Source organism: Sinohyriopsis cumingii, chromosome 1, assembly GCF_028554795.1.
Source record: "Sinohyriopsis cumingii isolate HCF-2022 chromosome 1, ASM2855479v2, whole genome shotgun sequence".
Taxonomy (NCBI): domain Eukaryota; kingdom Metazoa; phylum Mollusca; class Bivalvia; order Unionida; family Unionidae; genus Sinohyriopsis; species Sinohyriopsis cumingii.
The window spans coordinates 54,630,903-54,654,892 of record NC_142961.1 but is presented as its reverse complement, the minus strand read 5'-3'; the positions used below and the strand labels follow the sequence as shown (position 1 = coordinate 54,654,892).

At 34.9% G+C, this 23,990-nt stretch overlaps 1 protein-coding gene across 6 annotated transcripts in view; it reads left to right on the top strand.

Annotated features, from left to right (window-relative positions):
* The window catches only part of LOC149806892 (uncharacterized), a 227,810-nt gene that overhangs the window by 45,198 nt on the left and 158,622 nt on the right, over positions 1-23,990 (top strand). For 5 of the 6 annotated variants that reach the window (XR_016421237.1, XM_089959185.1, XM_089959176.1 and 2 more), the window contains exon 8: positions 16,178-16,284. The exons of the other annotated variant lie outside the window; for it this stretch is intronic. Coding sequence is in view for 4 of the 5 variants with exons in the window: in XM_089959185.1 (XP_089815311.1) it covers positions 16,178-16,284 (107 nt within the window). In the remaining variant the exon portion in view is untranslated. The remainder of the gene's footprint in view (positions 1-16,177; positions 16,285-23,990) is intronic. 6 annotated transcript variants of the gene reach the window in all.

Sequence of the window (23,990 nt, the reverse complement as noted above, 5' to 3'; positions counted from 1 at the left end):
GTTTCTGTACTATAAACTTGTGCACCACTAAACACATAGTCTATAGCATCATTGCTGTTTGTCTTCATTTGGATGCATTCTAGTTTTATTGTTTGTTCAGATTGAATGAGATCTCTTTTTTCAAAAAGGTCAGCATTAATGTTTTGAGAAACATAATGAAACTTATGTTGTTTTCATTTTTTTCACTAGATAGATCAGTTGATTGATAGAACTAGTTACATTAGAACACAAAAAAATTATTTATGTAGATTAATCATTACCAAACATGATTTAATGGGTCTAAAAATATATTTTTAAAATCCCAAATGAGAACACAATAGCATTTGCACTTTGTGACACACTTAAGTAATATCACTTCACATTTCACAGCATGATTTACTGAACTTATCTCTCCTGAGGACAAATTTTCTTTTATTCCATGTTGGCACTGGAATCTCCAAAGCCATCCATGGCTTGCCATGAAATCAGTCATCCATAATTTTTGCCATTTTCTCTGCCTGGACCTTTAGATTTGTTCCAGAGATAGTAAAAAGTGCACACAGCATTATCTAATTCTGTATTGTTTGCCATCTGTGCCTCTTTTCGTTTGAACCCATCATTTATTTACTAAGTATGCCTTTCACTTGGTTCCTTTATGCTCCATGATCATATCAAATGATTAGGATAATTTACTAATTAATATGTATACTTTGACGATGTTTAAGAACATGCATGTTCAGCTGGTAAAATAAAATAGAATTTGAAACACATTAGTGATCACAAGAGCTTATACAGGTAGGATTTGCATGCCTTTGAACAATTTGATTGTCCTCACTTATTTGATTTGACACAAAGACATACTTAATGTGACAAAATACCACAGGTCTCTTTTGATACATTTTTTACAATGCAACAAGCACTTCCCAAGTTATAGATCAAAACACTGCTGGCACTTAATTAGATCCTCACAGAAGTGATCAATGGTAATGTTGTGAGGGCTCTTACATTAAACCCAGGGATGCTAGTTTTTTAAAATTATATGCCAGGGTGCTTTTGATTCACAGAGTTCATATTAAAATTATTAGAAAATTCTAAATTGCATCTATGGGCGAGTATCCCACTTTCAGATTGCCTTCCCTGGGTCCCATATATGTTTTAATGGAACAACCCTGATGGTCGATTGACTCTTTTCATGTTCTAATAGAAGAGAACATGCCACGATTATACTGTTTCTTCTTTAAATACATTACCCAATCATAATACCTTAGGAGAACTACTGTTAGCTTGCAAATCCAGCCTGCCCAGATACTACATTTAGCTAAAGGGAGCTAGAAGTTGTCGGGCAACCTATGTGGTGGTCTGGTAGAGTGATCTCCCCTTATGTATAAGACATAGCAGCAGAGTCTTAGAACCCTTCAGTTATTACAAGAAGCATGCTCTCGTCACAAGGGACCTTGCAAAAGCCAGAATCTATGTGGAAGATATACCATCACAAGTTGGAAGAGTTTTTCACTTCTAAGGAAAGTATACTCCATTTATATTTCCGACTTTTTCTCTTCCTATCCCGACAAAGTTCTGCTTTTACAGTTTGCTAACACTTTGTCACCATCACACATTTAGGTACATGCACAGGGACCCTAACCAATTTCACATTCAGTTCGGGCTATAATTAATTTGTACATGTAAGTCTCTAGTGCTTATAAAAACTTCTGATATATGTATAATTCCATTACATATAGGTACATATCTGAGTTTCTGTTCCAAGGCATTCGTCTCATCTGGGCACCTACTTCAATGTTTTTTGCTTGTACAGGAAGTCTGTAGGTCTTTTTCCCTACAGGTAATTGCCTCATAATGGTTATTGTTGCAGCTACTTTGTACATATCTAAAATCCCTTTTATGTGAAGGTTTTTTGTGTGTAATGTAGACACTTATGTACATTTCTGCATTGCTTCCACTCTGGTCAGACAAGTACAGGTTGGCTTTCTATACAGTTTACTCAATTGCGTTTTGCACATGCATGTTTCTGTTGGCGACAATTGAGTCATGTTTATCTGCCTAAGCATTCTATCATATTTAAAGAGTGCTTAGTCACTCGTATGAGTAGCCTATGCAACTTCACAAGATAGGTTCAGGTTACAATCTTTTTATGTGTGCATGTCTTTATGCCATTAACCCTTTACCTCATGCAGGTGCCTTTTGATGCCTCTACTCCATTCGCATGGAAGGTGGTGCTCTACAGTTTTGTATTTTGCATAGGGTTAGGATTTTAAAGAAAAAGAATTTCCCTGGCTTTCCTCACTGGTTATACTGGCTATTAAAAAAGACCTTGTATATCTTAGGTATAATTCAAAGAACCTTTAATTCCCTTTATTTTGGTATATGATTGATGGGTGTAATATGGGTTATAGCATATACAGCTTGGTGTTACTCCAGATGTGCACCTTTCAAAAATGTGCTAGCTTCACTTGGTCATTTTCACGTCTTGAACTTCAGAGGTAAATTGTATAAAAAAGAGCCGATAACTTTTTTTTACTTTTTATATATTTGGTAATTCATTCATTGCACTTTCAGAAGCTGGTATTGTCTAGTCTGGCAAAATTCATTTTCAATATTTTAATAGCTGCTATGGATAGTGTACTTTACACTAATTCAGGCTGATTTTTTTAGCACAAGGGAGCATTCATTTTAGTTAGCAGTGTGTTTAAATCATGTACAATTTCCAAAAGTACAATATCCAAAGAAATATCATCCACATTACATTAATGTAGCGTAAAGGTATGCCACCATTCTCTCTACTGTGCATGTTTTAAATGCAAACAACTTCACCTTACATATGTCACTCTCTCAAAAGTACATAATAACTGGTGAGCACCCCCGAAGCGCCTTTTGACGCCTGCTGTAAAATCAGCCATTTTAAGCGGGTTTTTGTAGCGCCACCTTCAGGGAAAGTCCCCTATTAGATACTACATTCATTTCAGCGAATGACAATTACATCAGATCACGTGGTCACTGCTTATACTCTGGTCGAAATCTGCTATTTAAGGTAACTGGGTCGTAATCTCCACTCTCCAAAATAGAGGTTGTGGATTTCATTCATTATTTACAAAGTTTTCACGATTAGAATCACAACTATGAAAGCTTGAATAACTTAGGTAAAGGCTCTGATATTCATGTAGGCAGCAATTAGTTTTTATAAGTTATCAAATTCAGATGACTTAGTGATGTAGAAGCAGACAAAAAACTTGTAAATTTCGAGTATGAGAAATGGCAACTATAGTTGGTCATGTGGCTTCACTGACTTGACAGTGAATGAGTTCTCTCAAGATTTTAAAGCACATAAAAAATTCTTCCATGAAAAATAATTACACAGCTATAACAATCAGACTTTGCTCTTAAATTTTTCCACACATAATAGATGTGTACCAAAAATGTAAAATGATTAAAATTGCTGTTAAACGTAACATACACTACACTGCTTAACATTTAACAGGCAGGCCTATGCGTATGGAGTCGAATAGGTAACAGGTGTTCTATTTATAGCGCACTGCACTGGGTAACTTAGCTCTATGAGGTAAAGGGTTAAGAAACTCAATTCCATAATTTCTGGTGCATTTTCTTTACCACAGCATCCTCAGCCTTGGAACACCAGGGTTCAATGATTCTACTTGTACATGCCATCCTTGACCATCTCTACAGGTAGCATTGTTATTGAGATTGTCTGCTATCACTTTTTTCCAGGTTACCATCATCTGGTATAGCTCTGTGCCCACATTGTATTCAAACATTGCATGTGCAGGCCCACAGGTTAATACTTCTCCTCACTACAGGCAGTATTGTCGTTATATTTTACCTGTACACTTCAATGCTTTATTAGACTGTCTTTTATCAATTTCTGGGTCAGCTTTTTAAGATTTAGCTCTGCACCACCATTGCATTCTAAAAGACAGGTGCAGATCTGCTGTTTTATGTGTTTTTCTCTATTTGTATTACAGATTAGAAGTATGGGCAAAGCTCAAAAACACACAGCTCAGGACAAAGACATCACCAGTCTGTGTGCTGACTTTTCCTCTGTGTGAGAATTTCTTGTGGACAAGGGAGATAAATCAAATTACCCTTCAACCACAAAGCTCCAGACATTGACATGCCCTGAATCAGCTACGTCACCTAAGTCACTACCACAGGACCCAGCATATTTGGCAACTCCCTCTACCTTGCCTCCTTGGGGTTTAACTTGATTCTTATTCCAGAACAACAAGGGAAAGAACTTACAAACAGGCAAGTTCCCTCTCACATAAAAGACATATGGACAGGTTACATGGTACAAACATCCCATAACCCACCCAGACTGATAATCTTAATTGTATCCTCCCCACATGAATGGCCTATTTTTGTTGTGACCAGCCAAGGCCTTATACTTGGGATTACAAAGGGCCAAAACATCAATATTATGGGCTCAATCAACCTGGCATCCATTACGTCAAATATAACTTTTGCAGACATGTTCAGGGACCAGTCTAACCTCATATTACCTCGACACTCATTCGGCACGATGCCATGAATAGTTCCTCATGCTTCAACAACAGTTACTCTATACTCTGCTGCGAGAAGAGATTCTTTACTTAGCAGCTGTCTCAAAGCTATGGTTTTTAATTCAGGGCATTCTACAAGTTTAGTGAGCGACAGACCTCATCACTCTTTGTCAGCTAAGTCTCAAGCATTATAGAGGACTGATGGCACTGGAAGATTCAGCTTTCCTAGTCTTCATTGAGGCTGTTTTCTACCTTTGACCCCCAGAGTTTTGTTCTCTTCCCACTCCATCAACAACCTTGACCAGAGCTCCAGCATCTGTTGATTTTACAATGGAATAGATGAGTCTAACTTCAGTTACTTTTGTAGTCTGGGAGAGTTACAGACAGTCTGACCAGCCTTCATCATCAGTTTGTCAGTGGTTTTACCTTTACCACACAACAGTCTTACATTTGGAAACCCCAATAGTTGGCAGTGATATCACTGCTTTGGGGATGACAAAGCCACACTCCACATGTTTGGACTGGATGGCCTTTGATGACACTAGGTAGTTAGTGTGCAATATGGTTGCCATGGCTTCGATGTTGAACTTTAGTTTTTATGGCTATCTTCCAAAGACAGAACATAGCTTATCTTCTCCCACTCTGAATACCTCAGGGCATGCATTGGAGTTGGTCTCAAGAATGGCCTGAGCACTGAGTAGAGCAACATACTTTGGCCAATGCTGTAACTGCAGCTACAAATTTACAATTGTTGGAATGCAACTCAGTGCTCTCTGCCTTTACTTTCTTGAAGGACCACCATAAAACCAGGCTAAGAGCACAACGTTTACCTTCTTATCTTCTGTTTACCAGCCAGATTGAAGAAGTCCACAAACAAACCACCCAGGAGACTGATTTCCCTCCCTCCCACAACCACAGCATTGATACAGGGATAGTATGGGAAATCAATAAAAGGATCCAAGGGCCACTCATAGGACATGAACCTCTGAAAATCGTCATACTGAAGCTCCACTCATTGAAAGCTATAGTTTTTGTATACCATAGTGGATATAGCACAGAGGGTCCTGTTGTTTATTCCAGACTTTTTTTGGTCCCAGAGACAAACAGTACTCTGCATCCAGTCAATGACTTAAGCACCATCAATCACCATTGATAGGTAATATTTTTAACTTACCAGCTAAATTTTCCTTGCTTTCTTTCTGGATTGATATTAGCCCAAATGCTCATTTTTGAAGATGTGCCAGCTTTGCTATGTTTTTATCATTTGAATTACCCCATACTGTATTACAGTAATCTAAATAGGGTTGTATGTAACTTTTATAAAATATTTTTCTTTGCTTTTCAGGGAGAAAATGCCTTATCCTACTGAGAAGCCATAAACTTGAATTAACTTTTTTTACTAATATGTTTGATATGTTCAGTCCATGATAGGTTATTATCTACCAATACACCAAGTAGTCTGTCATGACAGACTATTTGTAAATTTTTATCCTTCCATGTCAGACATAGTTAATCACTATCAAGATTTGTTCTTTTTTGCCATTATTGAGATAAATAATATTTTAGTTTTACCAGTATTTACCACCATGCCATTGAATGTTCACCAGTTGTCCAGTTTGTTTAAGGTGTCTTGTAAAGAAATTTCCAGTTCATGCTTTGTGTCTTGTATGTTTTACAAATTTGTGTCATCTGCATACAGATCTGTATATGATATTGAGTCCCTTAGTAAAAGTGGTAGGTCGTTAATGAACAATATAAACAATGATGGACCTAGAATTGAGCCTTGTGGTACTATATCTAATTGTTCCAGGTTCAGACAGAACATTATTTATATAAACATGCTTTGCTCTCTCACTTAAGTATGAAGCAAACCATCTAACTGTGCTTTCATCACATTGGTAAATTTTCAGTTTCTTCAAAAGGATTTCATGATCCACCATGTCAAAAGCTTTCCTGAACTCTGCAAAAATTATTATTCTACCATGATCAAGTGCTTGAAGCCATTTATCAGTTAGGGAGATCAAGGCAGTTTCACATTGAATGTTTCTGTCTAAAGCCTGATTGATTAGGGTGTAACAGCAAGTGTTTGGCTAAATCTAACATGAATGAATCATGGACATGTTTTTCAGTGAATTTTGACGAGTTTGGTAGTATTGAGATTGGCCAGTAGTTATCAGCATCATCCTTAGAACCAGATTTGGGAATAGGCATTACTTTTGCAGTTTTCCATATTTTGGGGACAGATGAGGTTACAATACTTAAATTGATTATGAATCTTGTACTATCAGAAATAGCAGAGGCAGAAGATTTAATGAGTTGTGGACCAATCTGATCAAGTCTTATAGCTTTCTTGGTATCACTGAAACATTTTTTAACAAAGTTTTTTGATACTGGTGGGATAGAAAAACATACCCCTTTAGGGATTTTGCTGCTGCAGAACTTTTTCAGTTCATTAAAGTTGTTTTCTATCACTGGTTCGTTTAACTTTGTGGTAATGTAATGTTGGTGTCATCAGTGACTGGTTTAATTTTCCAGAAGTGAGTGAATTTTATTTGTCTGATCTTTGTGTGTTCCTCCAGTGAGTTCATTTAAGACTTTCCAAATGGAGTTTGTATTTGCTGTTTCTGTTTTCAAGCAATGATTGATATAAGTTAATCATACTTGTTATTTTGTTTCTCAATAGTTTATATTGTGCATGGTTTCCCATAGCCTTGAATTTGTCTCCTGTTTTCATAACATCTAGGATTTCAGTAGTAAGCCAATTAGGTTGGATTTCATTCTTCACTTGATGTACTTTCAGTGGTGAATGCTTAGAGACTACATACATAAATAAGTCAGTCCACACCCTCAGCCTCGTCTAAATTTTGGATTCCATGGAATTTTATATAGGTCATCAAGAAATTGTTCCTCATTAAAAATTTGGAATGATCTGTAAGTGATAGTTTTGTGTGTATTTTTCTTATTTCTCTTGCGTTTAACCTTTCTTGTCAAAAAAGTAGGATAGTGGTCACTAAGACCAACGTTAGGTACATTAACATAAGCCACATTGTCTAGTAGGTTCATATAAATGTGATCAGTAAGAGTGCTTGATATTCTGTTACACTTGTGGGTTCATTTACCAGCTGGACTAGGCCTAATGATTCAATTCATTCTATCCAGTTGTTCCTTATTTGAGTATTGAGAAGGTCCTTATTTATATCTCCTAGTATATATGTTTCTTTCTCCTGTGCACGAACATTTTTCATTTGTTTCAAAAAGTTATCATTCCAAATTGCTTTGGTGGAAGGTGGCCTACACATTAAACCAACTAGGAATGATTTTGCATTGTTTTGAGAAATTTCCTCCCAAATACTCTCAATTTCATGTGACTCCAAGCCAGGTCGCCTTTCTGCATTTACATCTTCCCTAATGTATACAACAAGACTTCCCCTTGCTGTCTTTCTGTCCCTGTGTAATGGTTTATTGAAGCCTTGACAGTGAAATAGATTATCATTGTGGTTAGCATTTAATTTTGTTTCAGCAAGTCCTAAAACATGTATATTATTTTCCTTGGAAGACAACATTAACTTAATCTGGTCTATTTTTCCCACTATACCCTTGTACATTTAAGTGACCTATGTTAAAACTTTTTGTATTTAGTTTCATATCAATTATATGTCATCAGTAATGGGGCACACACTGAGATTGTCTCATACTACTTTTATCATTTTGACATCCTATTTCCTATGTTAAATGTTCTTATATATTAGCATCTGAAAAGTCACATACAGACCCTGAAAATCTGTTAACTTTTTAATTTACCATAGTGTCCATTGAATTGTTAGAGTCCATAGTCTCAATAGGTACATTTAAATTTGTGGTAAATGAAGTATTGGCATTTTCCTCTTTGCCAGCTTCCTAATATGCATAGTACAATATAATATAATATAATACAATATAATTCAGGGCACTCCCATTGGTTCTCAACATCAGCCCCTGGGTCTTCATTCGTCTAATGAATCGAGTAACGGTGTATGTCTAGATCATTTCTATGGCAGCAACATCAAGTTACCTGGATGACATCTTGCAGAAACATCATTGAGTTAGATCTAACAAGACATGATAACCCATGTTGCCAATATGGACTTCTCATCACCAAGGAAATATCTAACCAATTATCATATCAATAATTTGTTCTCCTAAGTATGGAGTTCAATACACAGACAACATATTTTGTCTCCCTCAAAATTAGGCATTGAAATCCAAACCATGGTAGCACCTTTACTTTTGAGGTATTCTATCGGCACAGGAATTCCTTCAGCTTCTTGGCTTGCTCAACGTGACAGCAGACCTCATGGTCCTAGGTCACCTTGTTATGGATTCCTTGCAAATGATTCGTCTGCCCGAATGGAGGCCTAAAGTTTGCCCACTGGACCATCCTCTCACCATCTGCACACATTTGACGTACCATCTTCGGAATCTGGGCAACCTAACTCGGCTCACGGTGGGTATACATCAACAAGTAAAATTCCCCAGATGACAGTTTGTACTGATGCAAGTATGGAAAGCAGGGAAGCCCACCTACTACCATCTTTTCAGGAGCCAGCAGTGCATGTTTAGCCAAAGAAAAAACATCTTCATATAAATAAATTCTGGAGATGATGGCCATTGTGTAAGTGTTTCACTGGTGGCAGGAATATTTGCATGACAAGGGAGTTTTCATTCTATCTGGCAACTCTACTGTGGTGTCCTATCGCAAATGACAAGGATGAACCCAGTCCTAAAGTGGTGACTTATCTCAAATGGCAGCAGGAACCAAGTCCCAAGACCTTTGTGTCTTGGTGTGGGACTTTCTAAAGTGGTGTTGTCAGTAACAAATCCACATACAAATTCATCATATACCAGGACTGCTGACCAAATCTTTGTCCCAAAACAATGAACTAATACAAATAGAATGGTCTCTTCATTCCTCAATTTTCATTCATATATGTACCTGATGCTATCAACCCTTTTTGGACCTATTTGTGACAAGGTGGAATACCAAATTCCTAACCGCCATATCTCCAGTCCCAGACTTGAAGCATGGGCAGTCAACACTCTATTGATAGATTGGAAATGGCCTGGATGCATATGCCTACCCTCCAGCACCTCTGATTCTGATACAAAAATCAAGAGAATCAGAGTGTCACCTTATCCTCATTGCTCCACTCAGATGGGAGAAGTCATGGATCAACAGCCTCATCAAACTCACAACAGGAACTCCTCTGAGAATTTGGATTTTCCCTCATCTATTCAAACAACCATAACAGCAGTAGTTTCATTCCTACTCAGAGCTACGGAAATTGCATGTTTGAATCTTATTAAACAAGCCCTCAGAAATAAACAATTCTCACAACCAGTGAGAGAATCACTCTAGCAAGAAGGCCCTCCACTCTGAAAGCATACGAAGGCACATTGTACATTTTCACCCAGTGTTGCACAAACAAACATGTCATACCTCTTCTGGCATCTATACTGTAAATAGCTGACTTCCTGTGGCTCTTCAAAGAAACTTTGCACCTGATAAAAGGTTACTGCTATACAATTGCTAACACCTTTCATCATCATGGAAGAAATGATTTTGGACAAAACAAGGACTTATCTGACCTACTCACCAACTTTTTTTTTTAGTATACGTGGCCAAAAAACATTAACCCTATGCACAAGTGGAACCTATCTTGGATATTAGCCTGGTTTGATCAAGACACCTTTAAACCAATTTCAAGGGCATCTCTAGCACACCTTTCCTAAAAGACTTGCTTCCTCATAGTATTAGTGACTGCAGACAGAATTAGTGAAATGCATGTCCTATCAGCAGACCTGAATTACATGGAGTTCTGACAAGACAGGTCATTCTTACTTATGGCAGCATCCTCTTTCATCACCAAGAACCACATTCCTTCCATGGTTAACCAGACACTTTTATCATGAAAGTTCTGTCTTATCTGGACACATGATCTGAAGGCCACCTACAAGACTCAGTTCGGGCTTTGAAGTGGTACCTTAATTGTACAGAGTCATTGCATCGAGGGAGATCATGCCTCTTTCTGCCTCTCAAGACAGGACAGGGGGAGCTATCAACACAAAATATCTCATCCTGAAAAAGTGGGTTTTTCACTCAGAATATAGGGAAATAACCCCAGATTAGATGAACTTATTAATGCATTTTGGCTCATGAGCAGTTGCCACCAGTATGGCATTCGACCAGAACTGTTTGCTAACAGACATCATTCAGGCTGTGGGATGGAGATCAACATTCTCTAGCTTTTATTTCTGCAATCTGTCATTGCAGAGGGCTCAATTCGACCTGGTAGGACCTATATCCACAGCTCAAACAGGTCACCCTTACAGTTCGATCAACAGCTTTTTAAAATTTAGCTTCACAGCTTGAGATGGATTTGTAGGGGGAAACATTTCTTCCCTGTTTGAAGCCTTGCTCCAACAGATGGAGTCCCCTCGGGTTACCTAGAAGATATTTTACATACCTTAGGGGACCAGAGATGGTATCTCTGAGGTAAGGGGATGTACCTCCCTCCACCTCTTACCTATTCTCCAAAAGTACTATGATTGGCAAACTTATTTAAAGAAGAAACAAGTAAACCTAGTCAAAAATGTTTCTTTGAGAAAGAAACCCCATCATAATACACATTTTACCAAACCATAATACACATATATCCTCCTGGCTTCCCTGCAGTTACATCTGTGGAGAGCATACCTTCCACTCCAGTAGTAACTGAAGGGTTCTTAGACTGTGATGCCAGGTCTTATATTTAAAGGGAGATCACTCTGCCTTACCACAACATAGGTTGGCAGACAACTTTTAGCTCCCTTTAGCTAAAAGTAGCATCTAGGAGGTCTGGATTTGTGAGGTAGTAGTAGTTCACCTAAGGTATTATGATTGAAAAAGTATTCTCGAAGAAAGAAACATATTTAACTAAGAAAAATTGGCTTCCACTGAAACTGAATTAACAGATTTAAACAGGAATACCATCCAGTAAGACATATTTAATTCGTGTTTATTGTTTTCAATGTTGCCACTTGTTAGCATCTACCTGAATTTTTCACAGATCACTATTTTGCTATGTGCTATTATTTACAATGTTCATCACTAACAATATTATCAGACTAATGTAACTAATGAAGCATAGTAAAAAGTAATTTTATTTATTTTGCAATATTGCATTCTTTATCCCACCAAGAAGGTTGCATTGTTATCATATTAGGAGCCTTGCCTCTAGTCCGAAAAATTAAACTTATATTCTGATATATTATAGCTTATTTTTTGCAGGAGAAGTCAAGATCGTTGTGAAGATATTTGAAAAGACCATTCTTTATGTCTTCATAGGCTATACTAAACATTCTTGCAAATGATTGTATTTTGTCTTAAGTGAGAGGGATATAGTCCCATTTACCATGGCTACAAGTATCATTATTAGTTTTGTCTCAACCAAAACGAATTTGATCAACTTTCATTGTGGTTCTGGTTTCAGAAGTGCTACCTTCATGTCCCAGGTATTGACTTTGTCAAATAAACTATGTATAGGAAAATGAGTTGATTTGCCATGAGTCTCAACTCCAAAACTGGTAATATATATTTCAGAAGAACGTATATTATCAATAACCATTGTGAGTCATGCATGTCAGTTGATCGTTTTTATGATCTAAGAGTCTTCCATTCATAATATGAATAATTACATTTCTGCATAAATCTATTATGGATAAGCCAAGATAGCTAAACACCATCATCTTTAGATGTCTCTGCATTGAGAAATTATCACCATTAGACAACATAAGAGTACATTTGAAAGGGAAAAGGGAGGAAACTCTGTAAGCAGACTCTTATCATCTATAGATGTACATAACATGTCCAGTACACAGATCATTTTTACACCTATGCAGTCCTTTCCAGTTGATTCTTTGCTGTGATCATTTTTACACCTATGAAATCCTTTCAAGTTGATTCTTTGCTGCAATCATTTTTATACCTTTGCAAGCTTTTCCAGTTGATTCTTTACTGTGATCATTTTTACACCTATGAAATCCTTTCAAGTTGATTCTTTGCTGTGATCATTTTTATACCTATGCAAGCCTTTCCAGTTGATTCTTTGCTGTGATCATTTTTACACCTTTGCAAGTTTTTGCAGTTGATTCTTTACTGTGATCATTTTTATACCTATGAAATCCTTTCAAGTTGATTCTTTGCTGTGATCATTTTTATACCTATGCAAGCCTTTCCAGTTCATTCTTTGCTGTGATAATTTGTTTACCTATGATATCCTTTCCAGTTCATTCTTTGTTGTGATCATTTTTGTACCTATGAAATCCTTTCCAGGTGATGCTTTGCTGTGATCATTTTTATACCTATGCAAGCCTTTTCAGTTGATTCGTTGCTGTGATCATTTTTAAACCTATGCAAGCCTTTCCATTTGATTCTTTGCTGTGATCATTTTTATACCTATGAAAGCCTTTCCAGTTGATTCTTTGCTGTGATCATTTTTATACCTATGCAAGCCTTTTCAGTTGATTCTTTGCTGTGATCATCTTTATACCTATGCAAACCTTTTCAGTTGATTCTTTGTTGTGATCATTTTTATACCTATGCAAGCCTTTCCAGTTGATTCTTTGCTGTGATCATCTTTATACCTATGCAAGCCTTTTCAGTTGATTCTTTGCTGTGATCATTTTTATACCTATGCAAGCCTTTCCAGTTGATTCTTTGCTGTGATCATCTTTATACCTATGCAAGCCTTTCCAGTTGATTCTTTGTTGTGATCATTTTTATACCTATGCAAGCCTTTTCAGTTGATTCTTTGTTGTGATCATTTTTATACCTATGCAAGCTTTTCCAGTTGATTCTTTGCTGTGATCATTTTTATACCTATGCAAGCCTTTTCAGTTGATTCTTTGCTGTGATCATTTTTATACCTATGCAAGCCTTTCCATTTGATTGTATGCTGTGATCATTTTCATACCCATACAAACCTTTCCAGTTGATTCTTTGCTGTGATCATTTTCATACCCATACAAGCCTTTCCAGTTGATTCTTTGCTGTGATGATTTTTATACCTATGCAAGCCTTTCCATTTGATTCTTTGCTGTGATGATTTTTATACCTATGCAAGCCTTTCCATTTGATTCTTTGCTGTGATGATTTTTATACCTATGCAAGCCTTTTCAGTTGATTCTTTGCTGTGATGATTTTTATACCTATGCAAGCCTTTTCAGTTGATTCTTTGCTTTGGTAATTTTTGCATTTTCATAGAGACTGAAATGTTACTCATGAAGATGGAAACTTCTCATAAATAAAAATCTGAGCATGTGATGTTGATGCTCATTTTTGGTATTTATGCATGTGCTTGAAAAATACTGTTGATCTAAATGAGTACATAAAATAAATTTTATCTTTATTTCATGAATTTTGGGGACAGATTAATGCTCTTTAGTTGATATTACGAGTATGATGAAAGTTGCATTTTGGTTTTCAGGCACTGTTCTTTGACAGTTTAAACATCAATAATATTATATGCACAAACAATTTGTGTAATTTGTGTATAATTGGCAACTTGATGATTTATTTTTCTTGTTAATTCATAATGAACTATGGGCCTATCTACCTCACATTGTTGGCCTTTCTTTTTCAAGAGGTAAGGGGCCATATGACCCAAATGAAAAAAAATAATTAAACAGTAGATGCAGCCTTGAATATGGGAAGAGTGCTGATGATGTCACAAAACGATGAATTTGGGAAATTTGATTTTAAATTTTTTTAACATTTATTCCAATATAATTCCATAGTATGAAATTCATAAAACAGGAAAAGCATAGATATAATTGTAGTTAAAATAGTAATATAGAATGATATTAAAATTGGTTTATCAAAGTTTTGACTGATCCCTGCAGAATATACATGTGCAACCTATGTCTCATGAACTAGTTTTATTTACATCATAGCATCTGGCTTTTAAAATCACTTATCCAGCTGTCACCCTGGAGGAAGTTGCACATGGTTGCACATGCCTCCTTCAGAAAATATCTGGGGACTACTGACCTAATATCATTGAATCCTTGATTGAACACTGGGCTATATCACCAGGTCCTGCTTTCTTAACATTTAAAGAATATTAACTTTTAAGTTGAGCACATTTTGAACAAATTTTTGTGCATGTGTAAACTTATGATTAGGAATAAGCCCATCACTTACTGCTTAAAAAAGTATTTTAAAAAAACACTATTGAAATGTGTAGGTTTTAATAGAAGATCTCAAATAGGCATTGATTTAATAATGAATTTATGAAACAAGTTGAATAATGTCCAGTTTTTGAGAGCCTTTCCAAGCAAAAGCTGGACATTATTCAACAAGTTTCATAAATTTAATATTAAATCATTACCCATTCGAGATTCTGTTTATCACATAATTTATATTTTAATGGAAAGAGTGAGAAATAAGAATAAATAATTTCATTCATTCTGAATCTGCACTTTTCATTTGGTATGCATAAAAAATAGTTCCAGATGCCCTTCTATAACCATTAACATTTAAAAGTAAATTTTTTTACAAATAATGAATCGAAGAGCAACAGTCTTCCGGAATGAATAAAACATTTGACACAGGCAACATCATTTTATCTACACAGAAATGTCCAATGGAAATTCCTTGTGATGTCACATAGTTTGACTTGGGTTAAGATAGACAATCAATGTTCACCTTTAATGTATGTCCGTTTCACTACTAAGCATTCCAGATGTTGGGTATTCATTTGAAGGGATGATTACAGGATGTTGAAATTCCAGATTTACTGTAATGTCATTTTATCAGATATTTGCATTATTTGACTTGGAACAGTAGACCACATTAGGCATAGAATATTTTATTTTGAGTTGGAATTGCATCACATAAGAAAGTTTAGCTAATTTCTACCATGTAAAAATGCTAAGGCTGGGTACATTTCTGTCATTTGGGAGACCAATTTATGTCCACATTCTTCTTTCAACAGAGGTGAGTTTATTTATGCATATTAAAAAAGTTAACATTTAAACTGCGCTTGTATACAGGGTGGATTCCATGTTAGGGTATACCATCCACCCCTCCCCCCACTACCCGCTATCAGTATCTGATACCCTTTGTTTTATTTGTTGTTGTTCTTGTTTTGGGGTTTTATGCCTTTTTTCAGTACATGGTATGCTATACTTGGTCTAATGACCCCCTGTGGGGTAAATTGGCCTTATTTAGACAGATGTGATTTTTTTTTCTCTTCACTATCATTTGGGCAATCAATTCAATAAAAGGCTGTTGAAATGTTGATAGAAAAAGTAAAAACAAAATGTTCAGAAGGTAGGGTTATAAAAATTCCTACAACCTCAGCCAATCAGTAAAGAGAATACAGTGCAAAAATGTCATGGGCTTCTTTTTGACCGTTCAGTGTCACATAAAGTGATATGTTAACATGTTGGTCATACATAAAATATTAAACTGCACACACTGTATGTAAAGTGTACTTTGTAATTAAAGGAGTATTTGTAATAATAAGAACCATCATTTTTTTAAAGTATTTGCTGGGAGGCAGCTTAGTATAGAAGAATTAGTTTATTTAATGCAAAATATGTTACTGGGCTTGGTTTTTATTTAAAAGTTTCTTCTTTTATTTAAGTGGAATGAAGAAGAGAGACTTAATCATTTTGGTATAAGAGACTATCTAAAGTACAGAGTCTTAAAAGCAGAGCTGCACAATACTGATGAAAGGTTTCACATTTTAAGGTAAGAATGTTTTAGGAGGAGCTACAGCTGCAGTAGCAGTAGTGATTAGAAAAGTTGTGATAGTAGTAGTTGTAGTAATAGCTAAACTACTAGTTTATGACATCCCATTACCGCATAAAATGCCTATTATAGTGGCATTTGAGTGAGAACTGTTGTGACCATGTGTCACATCTGAATGGCCTTTATGCAAACATATTTACCAGAAGTTCACTTGTTTAACAGTTGAAAGAAATACTCTAGCCATAGTAAAAATGAATTCCGTTAAATATACACTTGTAAGTAAGTGATCAATTCCCATTTATACCATATCAAGATCCAGTCCTTTTAATTTCACTTGTAAAATCATGCCAGATAATGTCAGAAAATCCTTTGCTTCATAATAAAAGCAATCTATGCAGCATAGATGACATGACTTAAGCTTTTTGTGATTAATTGTTATCTGACTTGTGGCGGACTATTAATGGAGCATTAGTGAGTTTTGTTTTTGTGTAGGTTTTAGGTCAGTACCATAAAAGGCAAGTTAATAAACCCTGCCATCCCTTCAGGTTCATAAAGGATGCTTTCTAGACATGAGGCATATAATTAACATATACAGTGGTTGGGTTAACTACAAATATGCAATGTAACATAACATAAGAATATGATAAGTCACACTTATTTAATGGATCTACTACAGCTTGGGTATACCGAGATCTTAATTAAAAATTTATTGATTTAATTTTGAAACATTTTATTAGATGTGTTGCCATTGCATAATAATTCCAGGTTTTGTATCAAAATTACTTAACACCATGCTATGGATGTCACTGTATTTTTCAATTGCCATGGTAATAGGATGTTCTCCTTAAAGTACCTCCAATCAGAGGACACCTTGGTTTGGTGAGCCAAAATCATTCATGATGAAAGGCATGCTTGTTAAGTATTGATGCAGTAGGATAAAAATGAAAAGTATACTGACACTCTCTTGTGTATGTTTTCAAGTAGCAATGCGGTAATAGGATGTACCAGCCTAAAGTTCATTCCACACACCATTGCAAATGATACATGTGTTTTTCTCAATGAATTTTCATGTTACATCTTCAAGTGTTGCAAATATTACCAAATTTATTTTGTGCACAAATAATTTAAAGATAATTCATATTGACATACAGCACAACACCATTTATGTAATGTCTGGTCTGTGTACATGTAATCCATCATGTATATTTTGAGTTCTGAAAGAGCCAATTATTGATACTGCAAAGAAATCAAAGGGAGGCAACTACATTATGACCAGATGAGTTCGAATAGGAAAGCTGATAACTCTTTAATAAAGAAATAGACTCTTTCTCAGGTTATGGCAGTATCCAAGAATTTGACATAAAGGGACCACCCTGTTTCAGCATGTAATGAGTGGCAAGTTTTACTCTGTTGATACAGGTGGTGTTGAAATAGTTCATGTACGAAAGGAATTAAGTAATTTTACTTACATTTAAAGATGTTGACTTAAAAATTTCACTGAGTTACAGACAGAGATATTATTTGTAATGCTGCATGGAATGAACTATAGAAGGAATGAGCAAAGTATTAGCAGTTTCAGTAGTAGTAAGTAAATTAGAAGTAATATTAATAGCAGATGTAGTGGTAAGGGTAGTAATATTAAAGGAGGAGGAGAAATAGTAGTGTAAGTAGTAATAGTCATAAGTAATGGATGAGTATGATGTATTAGTGGTAGAAGTGGTAGTAGTAGTTGAAGTGAAGTACTATCAAAATTCTCATTTCAGTGCTGCTCCAAAGTTGGTGCCTTTCCAGTTACAATTGTTAACATTTTCTTGAATATAAGCATTCATAAATTTTTAATTTGAATAATTTTATCCAAATTTAAATAAAAAATAAAACACGAAAATTATACCAAGGAAGTGTTTCAACTCTGTGGTCATAAATTAATAGTTTAATTCCCTACATTAAAAATAGTGAAAATTTAAGAGGAACTTTCAGTATTGTGAATTAAATCCAAAATAATTCTAAAAGTTCTGGGAGAAGTCAAAAAGTATGTATTGTTCTGAATGAATTCCAGTGGTATTCCGAATGAATTCAAATCTTAAATGTGTTTTTGTAACAGTAGTCTTGAAGGTGCTAATGTGCTAACAGTCTTTATGTATCATATTGCTATAATCCAGAATGTCTTTGAATGAATTTACAATAATCCCAAAATAGTGCTTTGGTCTAAAATATCAGTGAGTACTTCGTAATTCTAATGAATAAATAATTTCCCTCAAATTATAACTGTACACAACTAAAATTGATTCCATCACAGACTGATCTTAAGACAGGAATGAAGATTTGTTTTTTACTTCAGAACCTTATATAGAATAAGATGACCATGGTTTTGGTCAGTTTACCATATAATTTATAAACAGGTTTGCTTCTAGGACATTCTAAATTTTGCTAATATGTCTAGACCTTGAGCTTAAATATCAGTAAACAACCTATTTCTAACTTACAAACATGACAAAAGGCAGGTTGACCATAGAATTTCCAACAAAAAAAACCAAGGTCCTAAACTCAGACCCAAGCATATGTAATTTTTAAAACAACATTAGTCACATAGGCCCAAACTCCAACTTCAGTTTCGGACTAAGGTCAAGCAGACAATACAAATCAAATATACATGAAGGAAGAAGCATCATTCTTTCACACCTTATTGAAATTTTGCATTTAGGTCAGGCTTTCAGACATTGTGAGCCTATAGGTCATGCAGCTATATATATAAATATCTCCTATTGAGTTTGTCACCATTGACAATGACCAAATTTTCATGCTTCATTGACTTGGGTCAAGTTTGGCATTTACGTCACTTTCTTAGACAATGTTAGTCCTAGAATCTTGCATGTAGGCAACTGTAATTAAAATTTCATACTTTAGTGAATTTAGTTAAGAAGACAACTCCATGAAAAGTAGTTCACGAGAACTTTCATATTTCTTTGACTTTAGTTAAATTTAGAATTTATGGCAATTTATATAGTTTCTGGTTTCCTCAGATTTCTTGTACACCATCCATCCATTCAAATTATAATCAAATGTATCATATATTTTTTGTACATAGAACTTTGTATTTTTGTGAAATCCTTTAAATTTCTCAGCAAAAGGTTGGAATGAGACAATTTATAATTGCACAAATGATATAAAATATTGACAATTTTTTTAATGAAAAGAATAAAGGTAGACATGAGACCCCCATATCACTTGGCTCTGAATTATTCAATATCATGATTTATGCAATATCTGAACATCTGGACTCAATGCAATCAATGATTAGCAAGATAAAAAAAAGATTAAATGTACATTTAAAAATATTCCCCCCAGGCCATGAACAATTTCTGCAGTTTACTTGACACAATTCCAAGTCATGTCAAAGAGGTATCCCACATTCAAATCACCATTGTTCTACCATAATTGTAGATTGCGAAGCTTTTAGATTGTATTCTGATTGTACTACACAAAGGAGGTGTGTTGTTGATTGCTGTAGCAGTATGTCTTCAATGTCGTAACATCATCAAACATAGAAGATTATAAAGTAGCAATTTCTTTATCAGCTAAATGTCAAATGAATATGCAGTGCATCAAAGCATTGTCATTTGGCACTTTCCATGGAGGTTGAATTTTAGTGGCAATTCAACAGCTTTACTCATAGTTGGTACACTTTGCCTATAGTGTGTGCAGTTTACTATTGTTTATATTATTGCATGTGAAGATGTCACTTTATGTGATTCTGATTGGTCCAAATAAGCTCATGAAATTATTGTGCAGTAGTCTCTTGACTGATTGGCTGCAATCATGGAAAAACTTTTGTAACCCCACCTTCAGGATTTTTTTGTTGTCATTGAACACTTTTGGCCACCATTTTTTTATTTGACTCACAAAAGGGAATTGGGAAAAAAATGGTCATGTCTCTCTCAATATTGTCAATTTACCCCCACAGGGGTTTGTTATGTCATGTATAACATATCATAACATGAAAAGTGGAAAAACCTCTGGAACAAGAACAATAACAAGTAAAACTATGGGTATTGCTCAGGTGATAGCGAGGGTGAGGGTGGGGATGGATGAGCGGTATATCTGTAGCATGGACTCCACCCTATATACAAGCTTGGTTTAAATGTGAACTTATTGAAGTAAATAAACTCACCTTTTTTCACAGAAGAATGTAGACATAACCCGGTCTCCCCAACTGACAGAACCAAAGCATATTTACACAGCATATATGTGATGCAAGTCTGACTCAAAAACAAAAAGATATTTGTTTACGTCTTCTGTACAAACTAATGTTCCAAATCAAATACTGTAAATATCTGGTCATAAATACATTACAGTAAATATGTATATTTCTACATCCAGTAATCTTTTTTTCACAAAAATATTGCAACAATGTAATGTTTAGTTGTGATGTAAAATTTCAACGTAAACACTGTCACTTTGTTTTGTAGGTCAACTCAAACTTGTACTGTGCAACATATCAAACAATGTGACATCACATGCATTGAACATTTTGTGTTGACAAATGTTTTGTCTTTTGTAAAATGTTCTGTTTATTTGTATGGATGTTTATTCTTTGATTTATAGTTAGCAAAAATGTATAATATGCTTTTACTATTTCAACTTTGTTTGGGACTATTTTTTTATACAAAAGAAATAATAGGCACAGTGTATGTCAGAATGAACTAAATTATTCATTCTTCTTTTTATCTAAGTAATTTTTACTGAAATAAACTACGTGATAAAAAGTCTCATATGGGTAATGATTTAATATTAAATTTATGAAACTCATTAAATAATGTCCAGCTTTTGCTCGTGAAGGTTTGAAAAAGCTAGACATTATTCAATGCGTTTCGTAAGTTCAGTATTAAGTCATTACCCATTTGAGATCTGCTATATATCTCCTAATCTAGTTAATAAATATTGATGAAATCTTTGTACTACACATGAAATGTCAAACAGATTGAGATTCCCATTTGTAGTTTATAGCATTAGGCCTGCCATTAAAATGATATCCTAATTTTGTCATTTTTTTTAATCTTTCTGTTTCTTGTTAATTTTACATTTTCAGTTATATATCTGAATCAGGTTTCTAATGTCTTCAAAAAAATTCTGATGTGCGATTAGATATGTAAAATAATGTGTTGTTTGAGGACTATATGTTTGATCAACTCTTATATGAAAACATGGAAGTGTTTAATTGAGGCATTAAAGAGTTTGATGTTTTTTTCTGAGTTTATCATGACTGAAGGGTTTCATGTAAGCTGTGTGAGTTGGCAACTGATAATTTATACCATGATAAACTCAGAATGTTTTTAATATACTGTTGTAATTGCAATTCCTTAAAATTGTATTTATTATTTTTTGTTTTTGTTTTTAAAATTATTATCTTTCGTTTTTAGAGCCATATTTAAGCTTATGAATTCTTGTTGAGGGTGTATGGTAGGTGGCCATTTATAGAATGGGAGTCTCCGTCTGTGACACAATAGCTATGTCATCATAAAAATAATTTGTTACTAATGGTAGGCAAGCTAAGAGTTTGAACATTCAACAGAATCTTTTATCTAAATTGACTAAAGTTCAGTATTCAAAGCAAAGGATGTATTGTTTTGTTTGACATGTATGAGCCAAGTAGAAGTTCAGTATTCAAAGCAAAGGATGTGTTGTTTTGTTTGACATATATGAACTGAATAAAAGTACAGTATTCAAAGCAAAGGCCATGTTGTTTTGTTTGACATATATGACCTGAATAAAAGTACAGTATTCAAAGTAAAGGATGTATTGTTTTGTTTGACATATATGAGCCAAGTAGAAGTTCAGTATTCAAAGTAAAGGATGTGTTGTTTTGTTTGACATATATGAACTGAATAAAAGTACAGTATTCAAAGCAAAGGCCGTGTTGTTTTGTTTGACATATATGACCTGAATAAAAGTACAGTATTCAAAGTAAAGGATGTGTTGTTTCATTGACATATATGAGCTAAGTAGAAGTTCAGTATTAAAAGCAAAGGCTGTGTTGTTTTGTTTGACATATATGACCTGAATAAAAGTACAGTGTTCAAAGTAAAGGATGTGTTGTTTCTTTGACATATAAGGCGAGCAGAAGTTCAGTATTCAAAGCAAAATATGTGATGGCAGGCTGGTAGCATTTTTGCATGCTGCTACAAGGTTGCCGAGCAGAGGAAAATATTAGAAATGGGAGATGGATGAGAAAATAGAAATTGTTGACATGGTTCATGCAGGTCCTGGAATCCTAGAAACATTTTGGAATTTAAATAATAAATTTCAAGGGCCTCGAAAGAAGTCATGGAATTTCCCTAAACCTTGCATAGTTTTGGAAAAGTCATGGAATTTCTGGTAATGGAGTTCAGAAAATTGGTAACTGCTAATTTCATTAGGCACCAAGCACTGATTAAAAAGGTCATTTTGAACACAAAACAATTATGATTGATAAGCGGTTTCATTTCATATAATAAATGGTCATTGAATTTTGTGAAATGGCACAAAATATTTTGGAAGAGTCATGGATTTTGTTTTTGTTAAGTCTGCAGGAACATTTTGTTGAGGAGGCAAACCTTTGAGGAATTCGACCTATAGTTGTTAAGTACTGTTTTACACCAGGTACATTACCTGGATGAAAATGGAGTTTTCCAAAAATGTTCAGAGGACAAAGAAAGGATCCCTTCTTGATGCAGCTGACTCTTGACTTACTCACTTGATAATGAGTAGGAGATTGACTCATGGTTACTCCGTATTCTCAGATACTGAGCCCTCGAGTCACGCTTCTTTATGTACAAAAAATATACAAAATAGGTTACTGTAGTTATAAGTTTGCTTCAGTGACATGGGTTAAAGGGAAAGTCCAGACCAAGGTTTATTATGTATTTGATAATCTTCACTTTATCACAACTTAAAATCTGAGCACTTTTGGTTCATCTGGGAAATTGGCCTCTGATTTCTCAGATTTTGACAAAGGGAGTTCACAATTTTTATTTGGAGGGCACTGTATTTTTATGTATAATCAGCCCTTCTGGTTATTGCTATGCAGCAGTCTTTTGAACTCAACCTGGTCATTGTGTGTAGAGGAAGAGTGTGTGTAAGAAAGTTTGCTGCATGAAGCATTTTCTTTTACAGCTATCAGATATGTGGTTTTATTTTAAAAAAACAGACCTTATGCAATGAACGAGTAGCTGTTATTAATAAATTTCATCTAAGTCATAAGGCCTAAAATCTTTAAAAAATAAAGGCTGTCAGTGACATTTTACAAGACAATGTAATTGTGTCAAATGTTTTGCTATCCCAAACGACTTGCTTGAATAGACAAAGCCAATTAGGCATGTCCTGGTGATGATTAAATTTCAGTTTATATCTTGATTATTTCAATAGCCACAGGATTGAAATTTGGTGCAATAGCTCTACCAAATATCCTCTAGAAGAGGAATGCAGAAGACAAAAACATGGCATCAACGTGCAGTCGGACTCAATTTCAAGACTTAGACTGTCTGTCTTATAAGGTTGAAGGGTTTTAAAAAACCACAGTGTATACCAAGCTCTCACTAAATAAGACAGTGTATTCCAAACTCTCACTAAATAAGACAGTGTATTCCAAACTCTCACTAAATAAGACAGTGTATACCAAACTCTCACCAAATAAGAGTGTATACCAAACTCTCTCTAAATAAGACAGTGTA